Source organism: Populus euphratica, unplaced genomic scaffold (assembly GCF_000495115.2).
Source record: "Populus euphratica unplaced genomic scaffold, PopEup_1.0 scaffold63.1, whole genome shotgun sequence".
NCBI lineage: Eukaryota > Viridiplantae > Streptophyta > Magnoliopsida > Malpighiales > Salicaceae > Populus > Populus euphratica.
The window spans coordinates 423,555-440,341 of record NW_011499942.1 but is presented as its reverse complement, the minus strand read 5'-3'; the positions used below and the strand labels follow the sequence as shown (position 1 = coordinate 440,341).

Genomic DNA, 16,787 nt, shown 5'->3' with positions numbered 1-16,787 from the left:
TAAAAATAAATTTTAAATTTTTATGAAATGTGATTTCAGCCTTATTCTTAAACACTTCATGAAAATTTAAAATTTTATACTCAACATTAATTTTTTAATTATTTTAATATGGTAATATTAAAAATAATTTCAATAAAAAATATTATTTTAATATATTTATAAATAAAAAATATTTTTTAAAAAAAGTTTTACTATAACAAAACTAACTGTTCAATTGAATTGTTAACCCGATGACACTATTATGATATAAATGGGTTTGAACTGCAGCACTGTAGGCTTGTTTGAGCCCACATGAATATTGGGCCATGTACTCGAGTTCAAGTGAATTAATCAAGCCTTCTTTCTCTCTTATAAAACTGTGGGCTAGTTTAGACTTTAGAGATAGTTCACAGTTTAGCTGTGACAAATTAGCTAGACATACACTATTCCGGTCAAGCCAGAGGAATTGCATGAGATTTTCCTGAAAGCTTATGAATTTTATTGTCATTGGGACGGCGTTGCCTTGCTGTAGTCCAGCAAAAGACATAACGTGGGCGTGGTTTGTAACTTGGCTAGTTTGATACTGTGTTCTGAGTAGTGGTGAGGTAAAATTGATTTTTTTTTAAATCATGTTTTTGTATTTATAAATTGTTTTGATGTGTAAATATTAAAAATAATTTTAAAAAAATAAAAATTATACTGGGTTATTTAAGAATAAATTTCTATTGGATGCTGCCTAGTGGCAAGGTCGCTAGCAGCTTCTGACCTTCTGCTGGTTATAGTTGGTCGTTTCCTTCCTGCCATGTAAAAAGGGAAGGAAAACCGTGTCCTGCAGATCAGCAAGTCCTCATTCACGGCAGAATCTATTCATTTGGGAGGCTTTGGCCCCTGTAATGTATACGGGAAGCGCAAATTTATATTGAAAACAACATAAAAAATACATTCTCATGAGCCAATGTTTTATGTCCTTCTGCCAAATGTTATGGCTTCGAGGGAATGTCCAATGAAGGAGATCTCATTTGATCTTCTTCAACATAACAAAAGAGACAGCTATCCATGATTTTTCTGATATTTTTTTTTCATGGGAACCAAATTAACATTAATGAACGTAGAAATGTCTTCGGAGCCGTCCAAACAGGCAAAGTTGCCAAGACATGCTCTGCATCTCTTACATACTGGTCCCACCTTCCCCTTTTCTCTTCTCTTTCATCTAAAACACAATTGACCTTGAACCACCACATGCTTCCTCCATTCCTCTCAAGGCTGCAAACACAGCCGCCTTTCCAAGAACAAATTTTCCCATGTAAAACATTCATTTCTTGACAACTTGTAATATAAAACAAAGACCACCCTCTTTTTATCAGCTCAATCTTTGCCGTTCTCCACTCTAATTGTCAGAAGATGAACTTGAACATAGCCAAACATCTTGAACTACCATAAATTTTCAAGCTTTATCAACCTTTTCATGTCTTTTCAATTCTCATAGCTTCACTTCAATGCCAAAAATGGGCTTAAAGAAGCTCAAAATCTGCACTTCTTGGTCAATGCTAATCTGGGTCGTTGTAGTTTTGAGTTTACAGCATTTAGTCAGGTGTCAAGATGTGGGGGACTACAATGAAATTGACAATCCTGCAGTTCTTCCACTCATAACACAGCTTGTTTATAGCAGGATGTCAAATCTGACAGCAGTTATTAGCAGGGATATCAGCAACCGATCTACTTTCTGTATCAAAGACCCGTAAGTTACTACCTTTAGTGGTATATTTTTGTTCAAGAGAAAAAATTACAGCAACCCTTCTTTTTTTGTGTTGTTTTGGATTCTGGGTTGTCAGTGAATCATGTTAGCAATGTTAAATGCCTTGAATTGTACTTGATCTAGCGTTTCCTTTTGTTTTCTTGGGTTACCAATGTTGGAAATTTGAGAACTTGTAGCTTTTTCTTTTTAATTTATTTTCTGAGATTTCTCAGTCTTGAATGATAATGCTGGAATGACATCTGGAGGCATCACAAAAGTGAAACGGGGAACTAGCTATAGCTAAATCGTGTGCTGCTTTCTGTTTTCTCGGCTTATTGGTCTCAAGCTAGATTTGTTTTATGCCTGATCTCCTCCATTTGATGTGTCTGTACATTTTGCACCGTGGAATTAAGGTGAAAGCTTAATTTGTTTCAGGGAAGATGATTGGAACAAGGCATTCAATTTTTCTTCCAATTTGGATTTCTTGACGAAATGCATTCAAAAGACTGGAGGTATCCAAGTACTTAGATTAGAAATAGAAGGCCTAAAGTACTTTGCTTACAATTAGTCCTTTATTTTCATGAGTTGCAATTCTTGCTGAAAAAATGGAGAAAAAAAATAAAGAGAAGAATTTCTTGTCTGTGTATTGTTTTCCTTTTTCGTTATACCATGTTACTCCTCGTTTAAAGCATTTTAATTGCTAATGTACATGTTCTGGACCTTATGGTGTATTTAATTTGTTCAACAGGAGATATCACACGGCGGATATGCACAGCAGCAGAAATGAAATTCTACTTCAACAATTTCTTTCAGCCTTCAAGCATTGACAATTATTTGAAACCTAACAAGAACTGCAATTTAACCTCGTGGGTTTCTGGTTGTGAGCCAGGATGGGCTTGCAGTATTGGTCTAAATCAGCCAGTTGACCTTGAAAATTCAAAGGAAATCCCTGCAAGAACTCGCGGCTGTCAGGCTTGCTGTGAAGGTTTCTTCTGTCCCCATGGTCTTACCTGCATGATACGTAAGTATTAGAGAATCTTGTTAATTATTTCTTGCGAGTAACTTTCAGATGAGAACCCTCAAAGTTCTAATTATAATTAACTCTATTAGGAAACTCCATGAGTTATCAATTGCTTTACTTATTTCATACTTACTATCCTTTCCCCTGGAAACAAAAACTTGAAGTATGATGTTTTTTCACTTTATTTTACTTCCTTGTATCATTTGAAGAAATGGAAGAAGAACTGTTATAGTATTCAGTTATCTCCTTCAAAGTGTACCACGCTGGTTTAATTTCATGGTGTTACTTCATTAATCTTTATCTAAAATTAAACTCTCTGTCTCTGGTTTATCCCTGACATTTTTCATTTGTTCCGAATTGGGATCTTGTGCTTTGAAGCTTGCCCGCTAGGTTCTCACTGTCCACTTTCAAGACTCAATAGGGCAACTGGAGTGTGTGAACCGTAAGTCTGGATTCCAGCTCGAAATTGTTACTCTACTCTTTGGATCTGAATTGCTTATAGGCTATAATGCATATACACTATGTATGGTTTTGCAGGTACAGTTATCAACTACCTCCAGGACAGCCAAACCATACCTGTGGAGGAGCAAACATATGGGCTGATGTTGGCAGTAGTGGTGAAATATTCTGTTCAGCTGGGTCATACTGTCCAACTACGGTCCAGAAAAATTCTTGCAGTAGTGGGTATTACTTTGTGACCAAAACTTGCTTAACAACCGATTGTTTCTTGCTGCAAACTATCTCATAATGTGTTAACAATCAAGTTGTAATATCTCAATTGACATATAGTTTTTATGATAATTTAAACTCTTGGAGGTCACCTTTCTGTTGTTTTTTTTCTGATGGGATGCGTGTTTTCATCATTTTTCAGACATTACTGCAGGATGGGATCTACATCCGAGACAAGTAAGGATTTTCTTTATTATTATCAGTCTTTAATCATTCTCGGTGTTGTGAATTTGTTTACTGTGACATCTATGTTAACTGAATTTATATATTCGGGATTTGTATTCTTGCTATTGTAGACTATTCTGTTTCTATGACTCCAATATTGCTTTTCACCTCTCCTTTATTGATGGTCTTGACCTTTGCCAACTGACTTGCAGCCTGCTTCAAGTTGACTTCATGTAACGCAAACTCCCCAAGTCAAAATATTCATGCCTATGGGATTATGTTAATAGTAAGTTATCTCACTTTACATTAAAATCTATCTCATACTTGTTCTTTATGTTCGAAATGTTAACCTAATTAATAACTCGTGACCTGTTTATGCTTCCTGAACTTCTTACAATATTCTTTGTTCTGTTCATGAATTCTAACGATGCATTCCTCTCAGGAAAAGCAGCTAGCTAATAGAGATGAAACCTTTATTTGCTTATGCAGGCTGCTTTGACTACCCTGCTACTTATTATTTACAATTGTTCTGATCAAGTTCTCACCACTCGAGAGAGAAGATTAGCCAAATCCAGGGAAGCAGCTGCAAGAAGTGCAAGAGAAACAGCACGAGCACGTCAAAGGTGGAAAGCTGCTAAAGATGCTGCTAAGAAGCATGCAAGTGGATTGCAAGCTCATTTCTCACGAACATTTTCTCGTAAGAAATATGTCACGCATCCTGAGCGACTTAAGATTTTGGATCAGGCTAAATCTGAAATAGATGAAGATTTGTATCCTACAAGCTCAAATGCTTCGATAACATCTCTGGCTTCACCTGCACCATCAGAAGGAAAGAAAAAGGAACCCAATGACCTTATGCAGATAATGCATGAAATTGAAGATGACCCTGGTAGCTATGAGGGGATCAGTCTTGAATTTGAAGATCCAAATACCAAGAGACATTTGCCAAAGGGAAAAGAAATGAATACGCACAGCCAAATTTTCAAGTATGCATATGCTCAGATTGAGAAAGAGAAAGCTATGCAGCAACAAAACAAGGATCTCACATTCTCAGGAGTAGTTTCATTGGCCACCAATACCGAAATCAAGAAAAGACCTCTAATTGAGATTTCATTCAAAGACCTAACCCTTACTTTGAAAGCCAAAAACAAGCATCTATTAAGGTGTTTAACAGGCAAAATAAAGCCTGGCCGTATTACAGCTGTAATGGGTCCATCAGGAGCTGGGAAGACAACCTTTCTTTCTGCTCTTGCAGGAAAAGCAATTGGATGCAGGATGACTGGTTTGATTCTAATCAATGGGAAAAATGAATCCATCCACTCATATAAGAAAATTATTGGTTTTGTTCCACAAGATGATATTGTGCATGGAAACTTGACAGTTGAAGAGAACCTCTGGTTTAGTGCACGTTGCAGGTATTCCACATCTTGACTCTGACACATTTCAACATTAGTTTTTATCTTAATTTTTCATATGAATTTTTTGTCATGTATTATTTAGCAAGTTTCTGTAGATAATAAAGTAATTTCAAACAATAATTAAAAGTTCATCACCAATAAGTAACAGTGTATTGGACACAAGATAGGTGCAATTGAGTTTATGACCAGGTGTCCAAATAAGAAAATGCTACATTTTGATAGAGGAATTAAGACAAATAATCCAATAGGAATAAGTATGTAAAGCATAATTACTTCTGGTCAATAGGAAAGGTAAATATCCAGCAAATGAATAAGGCTCCTATTGCTCCACATCCAAGTGAAACCACACTCACCAAGTGTTCCCTACATGTAAAGGCTTTAACCTCCTTGCTTTATTGGGTTTACTTCATGCAGTTAAGTCTACCATATGCTTGGTTTTGAATTATGTCTTCCGATGCTTAAGTGTGGCTCTTGGAGAATTCGAGTATTGCCAATAAATGGGGTCAGTTTCTTAGTGAATTTGAAGTGAAAGGCCAGAAGCTTTTTTTTTTTAATAAAAAGGATAACATGCTATGCAACACATATGCATGCCTGCATGCATGTTTGTGTTGCTCTTTCCTCCATTTCTTTCAATATCATGCTCTTCAAATTTGTTCCTCAATGTTCCAGATAAGATTTTTGTAGGGGTATGCATAAAAAAAGAAACAATAAAAATGTGTGTGTGTGTGTGTGTGTAGGGTTGTTATGCTATGAATCATGACTTGGAGCTAATGCTCTTTCTTCCGTTGAACTTTTCTGCCTCACCTTTTACTCGTGCATTCCTCATGATGATTTCTGCACAATCTTCCCTAACCAACCTTTTTTTTTTTTTTTTTTTCTGTGTAATCCACTCCTGGTTACTGAAGACTATCTGCTTTCATACCAAAACCAGATAAAGTTCTGATTGTTGAAAGAGTTATTGAGTCTTTAGGTCTACAATCAGTACGGGACTCTATGGTAGGAACAGTGGAGAAGCGAGGAATTTCTGGAGGCCAGAGGAAGCGAGTAAATGTTGGCCTGGAAATGGTCATGGAACCTTCACTTTTGATCTTAGATGAGCCCACATCTGGTCTGGACAGTGCATCCTCTCAGCTTCTTCTGAGAGCACTTCGGCGTGAAGCTCTTGAAGGGGTAAACATCTGCATGGTTGTTCACCAACCAAGGTAACTATTATGATAACTTGTCTGTATTTTTGAAGATCTTTAATCTTTAAGTTGGAGTTTAAATTTGCTATGCATTCCTATGGTTACACAGTACCGTATTAATTAGGAAAACCAGGTGCAAGGACATTAATAAACATCTCATGCAGTATACTTGTGGTTTTTAAGGTGACCTAATTTTTAACCAAGCAATACAACTTGTCACACTGTTAAATAGTAAGCCAGCTATAAAAAACTAAAATTTGATGAGATATGCAATGGAAGTAATGCAACAGGCAAATAAGAAGACAATCATTCACAAGAAAAAATTGAGAGAGAATTCTATCAACCAAGAAAAAATTTAGACTATTTCTTCCAATGCAAATCCATACTTTGATCTAATCTGAATGTGGGGGCTTTCAAAATTTTAGCATTTTCTTAACTAATGGGTAGAACTTCTGCTTCAGCTATGCCTTGTTCAAAATGTTCGATGACTTGGTACTTCTTGCGAAAGGTGGCCTTACTGTCTATCATGGTCCAGTGAAGAAGGTTGAAGAATACTTTGCAGGCCTTGGGATTTGTGTCCCAGAGCGTGTTAATCCTCCTGACCACTATATTGACATTTTGGAGGGTATAGTGACATCAAGTGCGAGCTCAGGTGTGAATTATAAGGAACTTCCTCTTAGATGGATGCATCATAATGGATACCCCATGCCTCCAGATATGCAGAAGTATGCTGCTGGACTTGTTATGTCACCTGTGGAAGCAAATCCAGATCATGGATCAAATCCTACTGACACTGGAATGGGGGAACAGTCTTTTGCTGGGGAATTATGGCAAGATGTTAAGAGTAATGTGGAGTTGCATCGGGATAAGATACGACACAATTTTTTGAAGTCCAGTGATTTATCATATCGGAGAACTCCAGGAGTTTTCCAGCAATACAGATACTTCCTCGGCAGGTAAATTCCAAGTGATTTGTGACTTTTTCAGGTGTTTCTGAATATATAATATTCACCGAAAGCTTCATATTAGCTGAAGTAAGCATGTTAAATGCATCCTACACATTTTCAATTATTATTTCTTTTTGGGGTAGAGGTGCATCAGTGCATTTGAATTATTTATTATGTGAAAGATGTGAGTTCTTGTGTACAACCCTGATAGTGAAGTCACTGGCATGATTTTCTTTTGAAATATTTGCTTAATGTTGTAGCTCATCCTGTTGGATTATTTCTAGGAGAAATGGTAGGCTCCGATCTGTAAACTCCCAAGAAGAATATTTATAGAATATGTTTCAATCCATAATGACTTGCTATTTTCCCTTCCAAAATGCTAGCTGCAGCCTACATTATGTTTAAGCATTTATCGAGTGAATAATTAAACTCCAGTGGTTTTGCCCCTGGAAAGGGAAAATATGATTTAACCTTCACTGATGAAATGTGAGTAACCATTTCTGCATTCTGCTTCTATTCTTACTCTTGATCTTCACAATCAACAGGATTTCTAAACAGAGACTAAGGGAAGCTAAAATCCAAGCAGCAGATTATCTGATCTTATTTCTTGCCGGAGCCTGCTTAGGATCAATTACAAAACCTAGCGATCAAACTTTCGGGGCTACTGGTTATGCACATTCCATTATTGCAGTTTGTGAGTAGGAAAAACTCAGTTACTCTAGCTGGGAGGTTTTTTTTTTTAATTTAATTTTATTCTTGGTTTATAAGGGCATGAGTTTAAATTTCTTGAAAGAACTTTGACTTGGTTTTGCCTCTAGCTAACTCTCAGTATATCATTTTCATGCACATTTTCCTAACCATTACTCTTATTACTGATTTCAGCTCTCCTTTGCAAGATAGCGGCTTTAAGATCATTTTCTCTTGAGAAGTTACAGTACTGGAGAGAGAGTGCCTCTGGCATGAGCAGTGTTGCTTACTTTCTTGCCAAGGATACATTTGACCATTTTAATACTGTGGTCAAGCCAGTGGTTTACCTCTCTATGTTCTATTTCTTCACCAACCCAAGATCTTCCTTCACCGATAATTACGTTGTCATGCTGTGTCTTGTCTACTGTGTAACTGGAATAGCCTATGTACTGGCCATCTTTTTTGAACCAGGTCCAGCCCAGCTGGTGAGTGAAGGTGCATTAGCTAATTTCCACTTCACAGGTCATCTGTTTTTACTGACAAGTTTCTTTCTTGCAGTGGTCAGTTCTTCTTCCGGTTGTTTTGACTCTCATTGCATCACAACCAAACAAAAGTGAAGTTTTGAAGTTCGTAGCCAAGCTGTGCTATCCTAATTGGGCTTTGGAAGCATTTGTGATTGCAAATGCTGAAAGGTATGACAATCGCCTTTGCTAAGTAATTTACAAATGCATGTTGTGTACTTTATATCGCTACTGGTGACTTGATGAGTCAAAACCTAACCCTGTTCCTTTTTGTACTCAGGTACTATGGAGTGTGGTTGATTACTCGTTGTGGTTCTCTAATGAAAACCGGTTATAATCTTCATTATTGGAGTCTATGTATATTCATCCTCTTACTCATAGGTCTAGTTAGTCGAGTTGTGGCATTCTTTGGGATGATAACCTTCCAAAAGAAGTGAATTCATAGTCCAAGCACCATTCTTTTGCCATTCTATCATACTTGCAAATGTGGAAAATCATCGAAGCCATATGCCCACAAACCCAAATATTCTGGCTTCCAATCCATTTTATCAAATTCTGCAGTTTATTCTAGATTTGCATATTGGAATCTTGGAAGTGGATTGTTATTGATTTAGTCAACTCCTGCTAGAAATGATAATTCTTTTCGACAAAGAAGAGGTGCTGGTAGCTAAAAACATTCGATTTGTTTCCATGCCACGGGTTACAACTGATTGGCTCCCTGTGCTCATTGGGAGCCACATGAATAGCACTGTTATTGCTGTCAAAATTTAAGTTGAATGAGAAACCTAGAGAGTTAATTGTTTATTTGATAATATAATTTTGGTTATTTTTTAAAATATTTTTTTATTTAAAAATATATTAAAATAATTTTTTTTATTTTTAAAAAATTATTTTTGACATCATGATTAAAAAAAAAGGAAAAAATAAATAAAATTTAATTTTTTTAAAAAAATGCTTTTAACTTCATATGCACATAAACCTTTAACCAGTTGAAATGGCAAGTTTTTTGTATATGAAAATCATGGTGACAAGGAGAAACGGAAAGCAGAAAGGAAAACAAAAGTACAAAGTACTTCGAACTTTTCAGCCTTCACAGTGTTGAGAACATGGGCCTCCACTATCTATCCTGCTCTACGTGGATTCGGAAGTATAGAGGAGACTTCAGCTGCTTCTGTATCAAGTAATTGCTGCCGGTAACGAAAAGAGCATGTAAGTTATTAAGAAAGAACTTAAACCTCCGGTTCCCGTAGCTCTTCATTTGGAATGAAATAGACATGCCCAAGCAATTGCTCGGATCATTCTAAGTTTCCACAGATACTCATTTCCATATAATGTCTCCCAGAAATTTAAGGGCTGGAACACCTCTGATCTCTACATCAACTAAAGGTCCCTGTATCAATGTCAAGATCGAGAGTTCTGGATCATTCTGTATCATGTCAAGAGCACGCAATTGATCCTGAAATTTCCAAAAATAATGATTAACAATTTGTTTTTGGTTAAACCTCAGCTCAAAATGTTACCCATTGTAATGAAAAATATTATTTTTCCTATGCTGCAAGTGCAAGGGATATGAGTGGGGTGGTTATATTGATTTTCAAAGCTGCAAACAGTAACTGAATTAATACCTTTCTTTTCATTGCACAAAACTTGCAGTCAGTAGCCGATGGAGGGAGAATTTGATTGACAACAAGCCTCTTAACAGGAACATTCTCCTTCTTCAAGGACGCACGCAACCTAGATGACTCATTGATTGCCATTACCTTGGAAAAACAAACGAAATGGTAATTATTCCTTTTGAAGCAAAACACTCATAATAAGTTAATATACTTTAGCTATCCTTTTCCGCTCCTCTTATGCAAATGAGCTACTCTAAAAATTACACAATTATACTCTGTCAATTCAAGGGTATATTGTGCATTGGACATGTTTCCCCGACTGTTAAGCAAAGCACGGAAAAGTGTGCATTGCTCCGTTTATTTTGTTTTACTTTATTTTTCTTTTAAGGGAAGAAAAAAGTTCTCCCCTCAAAGCTTAGACTTAAAGAGGATACATTAAGCCAGCAAATAAGCCCTTCAATCGACAAGGCAGATGCTCATTAAAAAAATAAGCATAATGAGTATTTGAGAAGATTTTTTGACATATTACCGCGGGAATCGTTACTATGACAAACTCTGTGGAATCTGTGTCACGGAAAAGTTCACGCACTTTTATCATCCTTTCCCTCAATTGCTCCAATTTGTCAGCCTGCAAAAAGAAATAATTAAAAAAAAAAGAGGTGGGGTGGTAGGGGGCTTGCGAATTAAAAATGTGGAGCATAAAGCCATCTCCCAGTGAATTCGGGCTTACAGCATCCTGTTGGGTAGTTTGCCCCTGGCCAAAGACGGATTTGATAGCTGAGGTTGCTGAAGTTATTTTTTGTCTAAGCTGCAGTACAGTGAAAACAGTTTTAGAGTAATGCAAGGTAATCAAATAGAAAATTGTTTCGAAGGAGATAAAACAAGTTATCATCATTAACAACACAATCCATATACCCTAGTTATTCCTTTGATATACAATGTGGCGTACAACTCTTTAAAAGACACCAAATTCATGTAAAAAATAAATGGTGTGCAGTTCATTCATTATAAGTAATTTTCAAGGAACTACCTCCGACTTACACTGCATAACAAAAAATTTTCTACACAAGCAATTCAAGATTAAATTTTTCAGGTTTTTCAGAAGTGTCCAGAACACATTTATGTTTTCATTGTTTCATGTTGGTGTTTCTACCTTCAATATCTTGCCAATGGATGCATCCAGGAAGTCTGGTAAGGACAAAAGTCGCAATGTATGGCCCTGTAAAGAAGAATCATGAACCTCCATTGATTCATTGTAAACATTCACATAATTCTGGTGCTTATGCTCACCGTGGGTGCAGTATCAAAAACTATTCGAGTAAACATACTATATTCCTGTGATTCAAGAAACTGCATCACCTGCCATAGTCTTTATTTTCAGCAAGGAAACCAAAAAATACAGAGACAGTCCACTCACAATACAAAAAGAACAATGAAAAACGAAGATAAAACATACTTTGGCAATTGCCATAGCTTCATCCAAACCAGGAGGAGGTGTGTCCAGTAGCTCTCCCAATTTCAACTCTCCTAACTTTGTCAATAAAAAGATGAAAAACAGGTCAAGAGAAGTAGGGTATCAAGCATAATCCATAATATAAAGATAATTCCAATTTTTGTTTTGATGGAGGGGGCAGATAGATCAAAAGTTCTAGGTGAAGGTTCTTAAAATCATAAGTGCTCCTTGTCTAACTTTGAATGACAAACAGAAATGGAAAAAGGAAAATCAGAGAGATTTGCATTGACTATCAAGTTATAACAGCATTGAAACCATGAATGATGAACTGGAATGCAAGTTCAATTGGTGTAAGTTACTATCTTAAGTTGCAATGCCAACAATATAGACAAGGAATTACCTGTTCAACGAGCATTCCAAGTCCCATGCCCTCCATGAAGTCTTTGACCTCGGTTCCACCACTTTTCTGAGTTGTGCTACGAAATTCTTCCCGAGCCTTGTCAGGATTTATCTGTTGCAAAACTAAAAATCTGGCTTACTGAGTGCATAAAACAGCAAAACCACAATAAAACCACCAACATTTTTTTTTTTATTTTTAGAATAATGATTATCTCAAGGTGCACATGAAAAAAAAGAACCACCATCGAAGAAAATCACGGTAAGATTTATCCCAAATACCTCGAGTGCAAACAGTGGACATTCAGGTCCTTCAACAGGTACTAGGGTACCTCCAGTCAAATCCTGAATAAAAACACAACACTCATGTTAAGCTCTACTAAAATGCAAAGCAGATATTAGTAAACAAAAGTACAGAACAAGAAAAGTATTTTATAGTCTCCAACCTGAGCAAAAGAATCACTCAAGGAGTGTGCTGGATCAGTTGAAACCACTAAAGTGGGGTGTCCACTGTTTGCAAATTTCACAGCAAGTGAAGCAGCACAGCTCGTCTTTCCTACACCTCCCTTCCCACCAAGCATGTAATACTTCCGCTTTGTCCCAGCAACCATATCATCAAATCCGGCAACATCTTCCACTGGAGCGGCCACTGATCTCACTGCCAAAGAGAACAGACAAAACAAAACAAACCCACTTCAACACAGTCAAATTCTCTAAGAAGCTGCCGAAACAGAAACTCTTTAAAGAACATTACTTTTCTAAATTGGAAACCACCATTAAACATAGTATATTAAGAAAATCGTTCCCTCCTCCATGAAATATAAATATTTCATCAATGAATTCATCAATTAACAACTTTGTATTAACACTAAACTACACAATTCATCAATCAAAATCCAATTAAACAAAGCTGGCCAATGAAACAAAGACAAAGTAATGACTCTCAATTCATATTTCGATCACAAAATATTAAAAAAAACCCCATCAAATTCTACATTTAAGCCAAATCCCAGTTAAATAATCCCACTTTTACAAATCTTGAGAAACCATGATAAATACGTTAAACAAGAAAACAGGTAAAACCCCAAAAAGTTTCTATCTTTATTGATAAAATAAAGACCCAACAACAAAGAATCAGGAATTGAACATGAATGGGTTTGAAAAACTCACCCCTAAATGAACTTTCATGATAAGCCCTTTGCTTGATAGAGAGAATGACAAAGCTTGAAGTTTTTGGTGCAAAAGAGAGCAAACCCACTGTAGCCATGGGGTTTCTTGAAGTAAATAACTTGCATAGAGAAGATGAAACTAAAGAAGAAGCGGGAGGAATTAGAGAACAAGAAGCCATTTTTAATGCTTTGGCTTGCTAGTTGCTGCTCCTGGCAAGAAACAGAAGAGACTGTTTTTGTTTAGGATTTTGTTTGTGTGTTTATATACTTTCCTCTTGGACAAACCTCATAACAGTCCCCAACTTATAAGAAGATCTCAATTAGGTCACCCAATCTATTTTTTTCTTCTCAATGATGTTTCCAATGCATCAATTAATTCTCAATCATATCCTTATCTTGGTTTAAACTAATAGATTTTTTAATAATTTATGTCAAAAAATCGAGTGAAGTCTTCTTTCCCACAAAGAAAAAAATCATGCAAAATTGACCTTGCCAATTGATTAGGAGACAATACAGATACAAGTTTTCTTAAACCATTCTGTTGCCACCAGCAGTTCATAAATGGCGCGGTCTAGCTACCCATTGTATCTGATCAGAGTAGACGCGTAGAGGACAATGATCCGATAGCCTTCTCTACAGACCTATCAGATTTATGGAGCAACCAGGGATTGGCAGAACTTTTGTGATTACTGCAAAAATTCTAAAAGAATGCAAGAGAAACATCACCACAATTAGGATGATTTGAACCTAACTGATGCATTTTGTACAGTTAGAAGTAGAACAGGAAGATCGGAAAGTTTGATTTTTAATCCTTTATATGGTATTTTTTGACAACCGAGCCAGTTTTGATTTAAAAGACTTTCAGAAGAGAGAGATGGCAAGAGATTGACAAAAAAAGCTTTTACTCAATCAATTGCTTTGGAATTCAGAAGCTTGCAGGAAAAGAAAACAGATCAGATAGAGAGATTAGATTCAATGCAAGAGTCTGTGTGTACCACATCACTATTACTCACAAATCGGGCTAGCAAATAATTGAAATAATCCTCATGAGTTTGATTTTTAATCCTTTAGATGGTATCTTCTTTGTGAAATCTTCTACTGCTTCCTCCATTGTCCTCGTGTAGCTTTAGCTCGTCAATTTCTTCTGCTTGGTATGGATAGTAGATGCAGGACAAGCTCTCTTGTTTTTCCTACCAAAGCATGAACCAATCCAGGAGCTCACTAAATTTCTTGCAGATTTCTTGTGTTCTGGTAGACATCCATCATCAAGCATCATAAAGTCTGAACCCAAATTGTGAGTATTCAATTGAAGATCGCAATGGAAAGATCCCGAAGGCTTGTTAGTTCTGGCACAAGAGGAAATTGTCATATCTTGTTCGGCAAAAATTTCTGAATTAAATGATTGTAAAGCCTCCTGTTCTCTGACATATTGTAAGCAATCAGGATGCCTCTGATCAGGTGCACTCGCGATGCTTCCACATGAAGTTTTCAAGCTAGGAACCAGCTTCATTACCAAGGCATCAATCAACTTAGCACTACAAGCTGCATCTTCAGGTGACAATTCAAGTTGTTCAACCATCTCCTCAGCTACCGAAACTGCAGTATCTGAATCAAGATAAAAAGAAAACTCCACTTCCCTTGATTGACAACATGAAGTTTCTGTGATGTTCAAAGTCAATGAAATCGTATTGTTGTCGATTTTCTCCCCTCTTAATCTGAATTCATTTTTCTCGTTGACCTTGCAAATTTCTGGAGTTGAAAACTGGAGCTGCTCATTGATACTTTCTTTACAGGTTCCTACCAGAAGCTTCTTGTTGTTGCAGTTCATCGAATGGGATTCTGCAAGTGGCAAGCTGGTCACTTGCTTGGGCATGAGATTATTGGGTAACTTTATAGAACTAGAGACAGTATCTTTTGAATTTTCAGTTGCTAGGAATGGATCTTTCAAAAGCTCTATCGCCGACAATCTCAAAGAGGCTGGAACTAGGCACTTCTCTATGAACTGTTTAACTTGGGGATCATTCACCTTATCAAGGGAAGCCGGCTTCACGCCTGAGATAACCTTCTTATATATCTGCACTGGATTTTTGCATTCACAACATGGATATTCACGAGTAACCATCTCTAACATGCACATGCCGAAGGAATAAACATCGACAAGCTCATTGTATTCCTCTTCACAAAGCTGATCAGGAGCCATATATGCTGGAGTACCTAAATCACATAAACCAGTAGGGCGTTGCATAACAATGGCTAATCCAAGATCTCCAATCTTAACCTCTCCATTGTTTCCATTAACAAATATGTTATCGCATCTCAAATCGCCATGAATGATAGGAGGTTCATGAGTATGTAAATAATGCAAACCTCGAAGAATCTGCCTTGCCCAGTTCTTAATAGCCTTCGCATTAACACCCTTGTGTTTCTTGCAATACTGACTCAAACTCCCAGAAACGAATATCTCAGTAATCATGTTAAGAGTTTTCTTCTCATCATCGATCCAAAAATCATAAATCTTGATGATGTTCTTATCTTTCAACGACTTCAATAAGCGAGCCTCAGTGGTCAATTTCTCTAGTTGTTTTGGTGATACATGCTCGACGTTTACTTGTTTCCATGCAACTTCAACTCCGTCAACTTCATCGAAAGCCCTATATGCAGTCTTGACCATTCCTCCTCCCAAGATTTCATCAGACCTAACGAACCGACCTGTAGGATCTTTCTCCAGGAACTGATGATCATCGCTGTTTTCACATGAACCTAAATCCATGTCTTCTAATAAAAAAAATTAAAAAAAACAACTGGTAGCCCTCCAAAAACAAACTACGAGACAGTAGAAGCGAAAAAACACAGTGTCTGCTTTTGTTCTCTATATATCGCTGTTTGTTAGTGTACTTCCCAAAGGAAAACGAATCCGCATTCAATACATTTAAAAGAACTAGGGTTTTCAATATTTATATGAAACATGTATTTCTTTTCAATCCGGTAATCGAAATTTTTTTAATTCCAATTTCATCCCTCAAATTATGTTAGCATGGTTTTATATATTAAGATTTTTTTTTATTTGTATTTTCTTACATATACATAGTGTCAAAAGATATTTTAAAATAAAACTTTATTTATAGTTAAAGATATAAATTATAAAAATATTAAATTTAACAAAGAAAAAAAAATCATATCCGCATATTGGAATGGAAAAACTTAAATTTGCTTATTATAGTTTTAATTCATCCACTTTTTGGTCCTTGTTATTTAGCATTTCACATTTGAATTTTAATATTTATATTTTATTTGCTAGGTATTAAAAGATGAGAGAGAAGATTGCCCAAGAAAAACATTGAGGAGAGAAAATTAAAATATTTGGATTATAAATTTATTTTTATCAAAAAAATTAATTGTAGTATTAATAAATTTATTTTTTTAAAAGAGTTACTATGCTCGAAAAAAAGATCGAGATTATTAATTTTTTTTAATTCATTTTTTTATTTTTTTTATAACAATTATAAGTTTTTTTTGGATTGAAAATGGATTTATATATAAATATTTTAAAAAATAAATAAAAATTAGAAATTTTCAATTATTATATATGATCAAAAACTAATTTAGAGAAAGAGACGTTGTCTACCTAGGGAACTGCCTATGTCCATTCGAAAAAAATGCGGCAGACATGGTACACTTAGTTAAAAAACAACAAAACAAAAAAATTATTCCATTAAAACAAAAAAATTCATAAATGACGAAAAATGAATTTTTGCCAGAGAAATATT

General features: G+C 35.9%; 3 protein-coding genes across 4 annotated transcripts; 1 reads left to right on the top strand and 2 right to left on the bottom strand.

Moving 5' to 3' along the window:
- Positions 1–972: 972 nt before the first annotated feature.
- LOC105137123 (ABC transporter G family member 28-like) lies at positions 973–8,999 on the top strand. Of its 2 annotated transcripts, XM_011042732.1 has the most exons (14): positions 973–1,717; positions 2,150–2,226; positions 2,463–2,735; positions 3,114–3,177; positions 3,273–3,419; positions 3,607–3,641; positions 3,842–3,915; positions 4,119–5,044; positions 5,953–6,249; positions 6,693–7,187; positions 7,724–7,872; positions 8,061–8,350; positions 8,424–8,557; positions 8,667–8,999. In XM_011042732.1, the coding sequence occupies exons 1-14, from the start codon at positions 1,476–1,478 to the stop codon at positions 8,821–8,823; spliced, it is 3,360 nt and encodes a 1,119-aa protein (XP_011041034.1). In that variant the 5' UTR covers positions 973–1,475; the 3' UTR covers positions 8,824–8,999. The 2 variants fall into 2 exon arrangements, with proteins under 2 accessions (XP_011041034.1, XP_011041035.1); XM_011042733.1 differs by lacking the exon at positions 2,150–2,226 and having other exon boundaries at positions 1,630–1,717.
- Positions 9,000–9,371: 372 nt separating this feature from the next.
- Positions 9,372–13,273, bottom strand: LOC105137121 (ATPase ASNA1 homolog). Its single transcript, XM_011042731.1, has 11 exons — positions 13,022–13,273; positions 12,298–12,509; positions 12,134–12,196; positions 11,856–11,966; positions 11,459–11,533; positions 11,293–11,361; positions 11,156–11,221; positions 10,733–10,810; positions 10,532–10,630; positions 10,012–10,146; positions 9,372–9,842 (listed from the first exon to the last, which is right to left on the bottom strand). The coding sequence occupies exons 1-11, from the start codon at positions 13,197–13,199 to the stop codon at positions 9,705–9,707; spliced, it is 1,224 nt and encodes a 407-aa protein (XP_011041033.1). The 5' UTR covers positions 13,200–13,273; the 3' UTR covers positions 9,372–9,704.
- Positions 13,274–14,125: 852 nt separating this feature from the next.
- On the bottom strand, positions 14,126–15,850 carry LOC105137120 (serine/threonine-protein kinase WNK8-like). The gene has a single exon (XM_011042730.1). It carries the CDS (start codon positions 15,788–15,790, stop codon positions 14,147–14,149), a length of 1,644 nt encoding a protein of 547 aa, XP_011041032.1. The 5' UTR covers positions 15,791–15,850; the 3' UTR covers positions 14,126–14,146.
- Positions 15,851–16,787: the final 937 nt, after the last annotated feature.

What these genes read in the sequence shown, in the direction of transcription:
- LOC105137123 (XM_011042732.1), top strand. Translation starts at nt 1,476, where the DNA reads ATGCCAAAAATGGGCTTAAAGAAGCTCAAAATCTGCACTTCTTGGTCA. An exon ending in CCTATGGGATTATGTTAATA is followed by an intron (nt 3,916 to 4,118) that starts GTAAGTTATCTC and finishes TTGCTTATGCAG; the next exon opens with GCTGCTTTGACTACCCTGCT. An exon ending in ATGGTTGTTCACCAACCAAG is followed by an intron (nt 6,250 to 6,692) that starts GTAACTATTATG and finishes CTTCTGCTTCAG; the next exon opens with CTATGCCTTGTTCAAAATGT.
- LOC105137121 (XM_011042731.1), bottom strand. Translation starts at nt 13,199, where the DNA reads ATGGCTTCTTGTTCTCTAATTCCTCCCGCTTCTTCTTTAGTTTCATCT. An exon ending in TGAGTGATTCTTTTGCTCAG is followed by an intron (nt 12,197 to 12,297) that starts GTTGGAGACTAT and finishes GTTTTTATTCAG; the next exon opens with GATTTGACTGGAGGTACCCT. An exon ending in TTGGAATGCTCGTTGAACAG is followed by an intron (nt 11,534 to 11,855) that starts GTAATTCCTTGT and finishes TTATTGACAAAG; the next exon opens with TTAGGAGAGTTGAAATTGGG.
- LOC105137120 (XM_011042730.1), bottom strand. Translation starts at nt 15,790, where the DNA reads ATGGATTTAGGTTCATGTGAAAACAGCGATGATCATCAGTTCCTGGAG.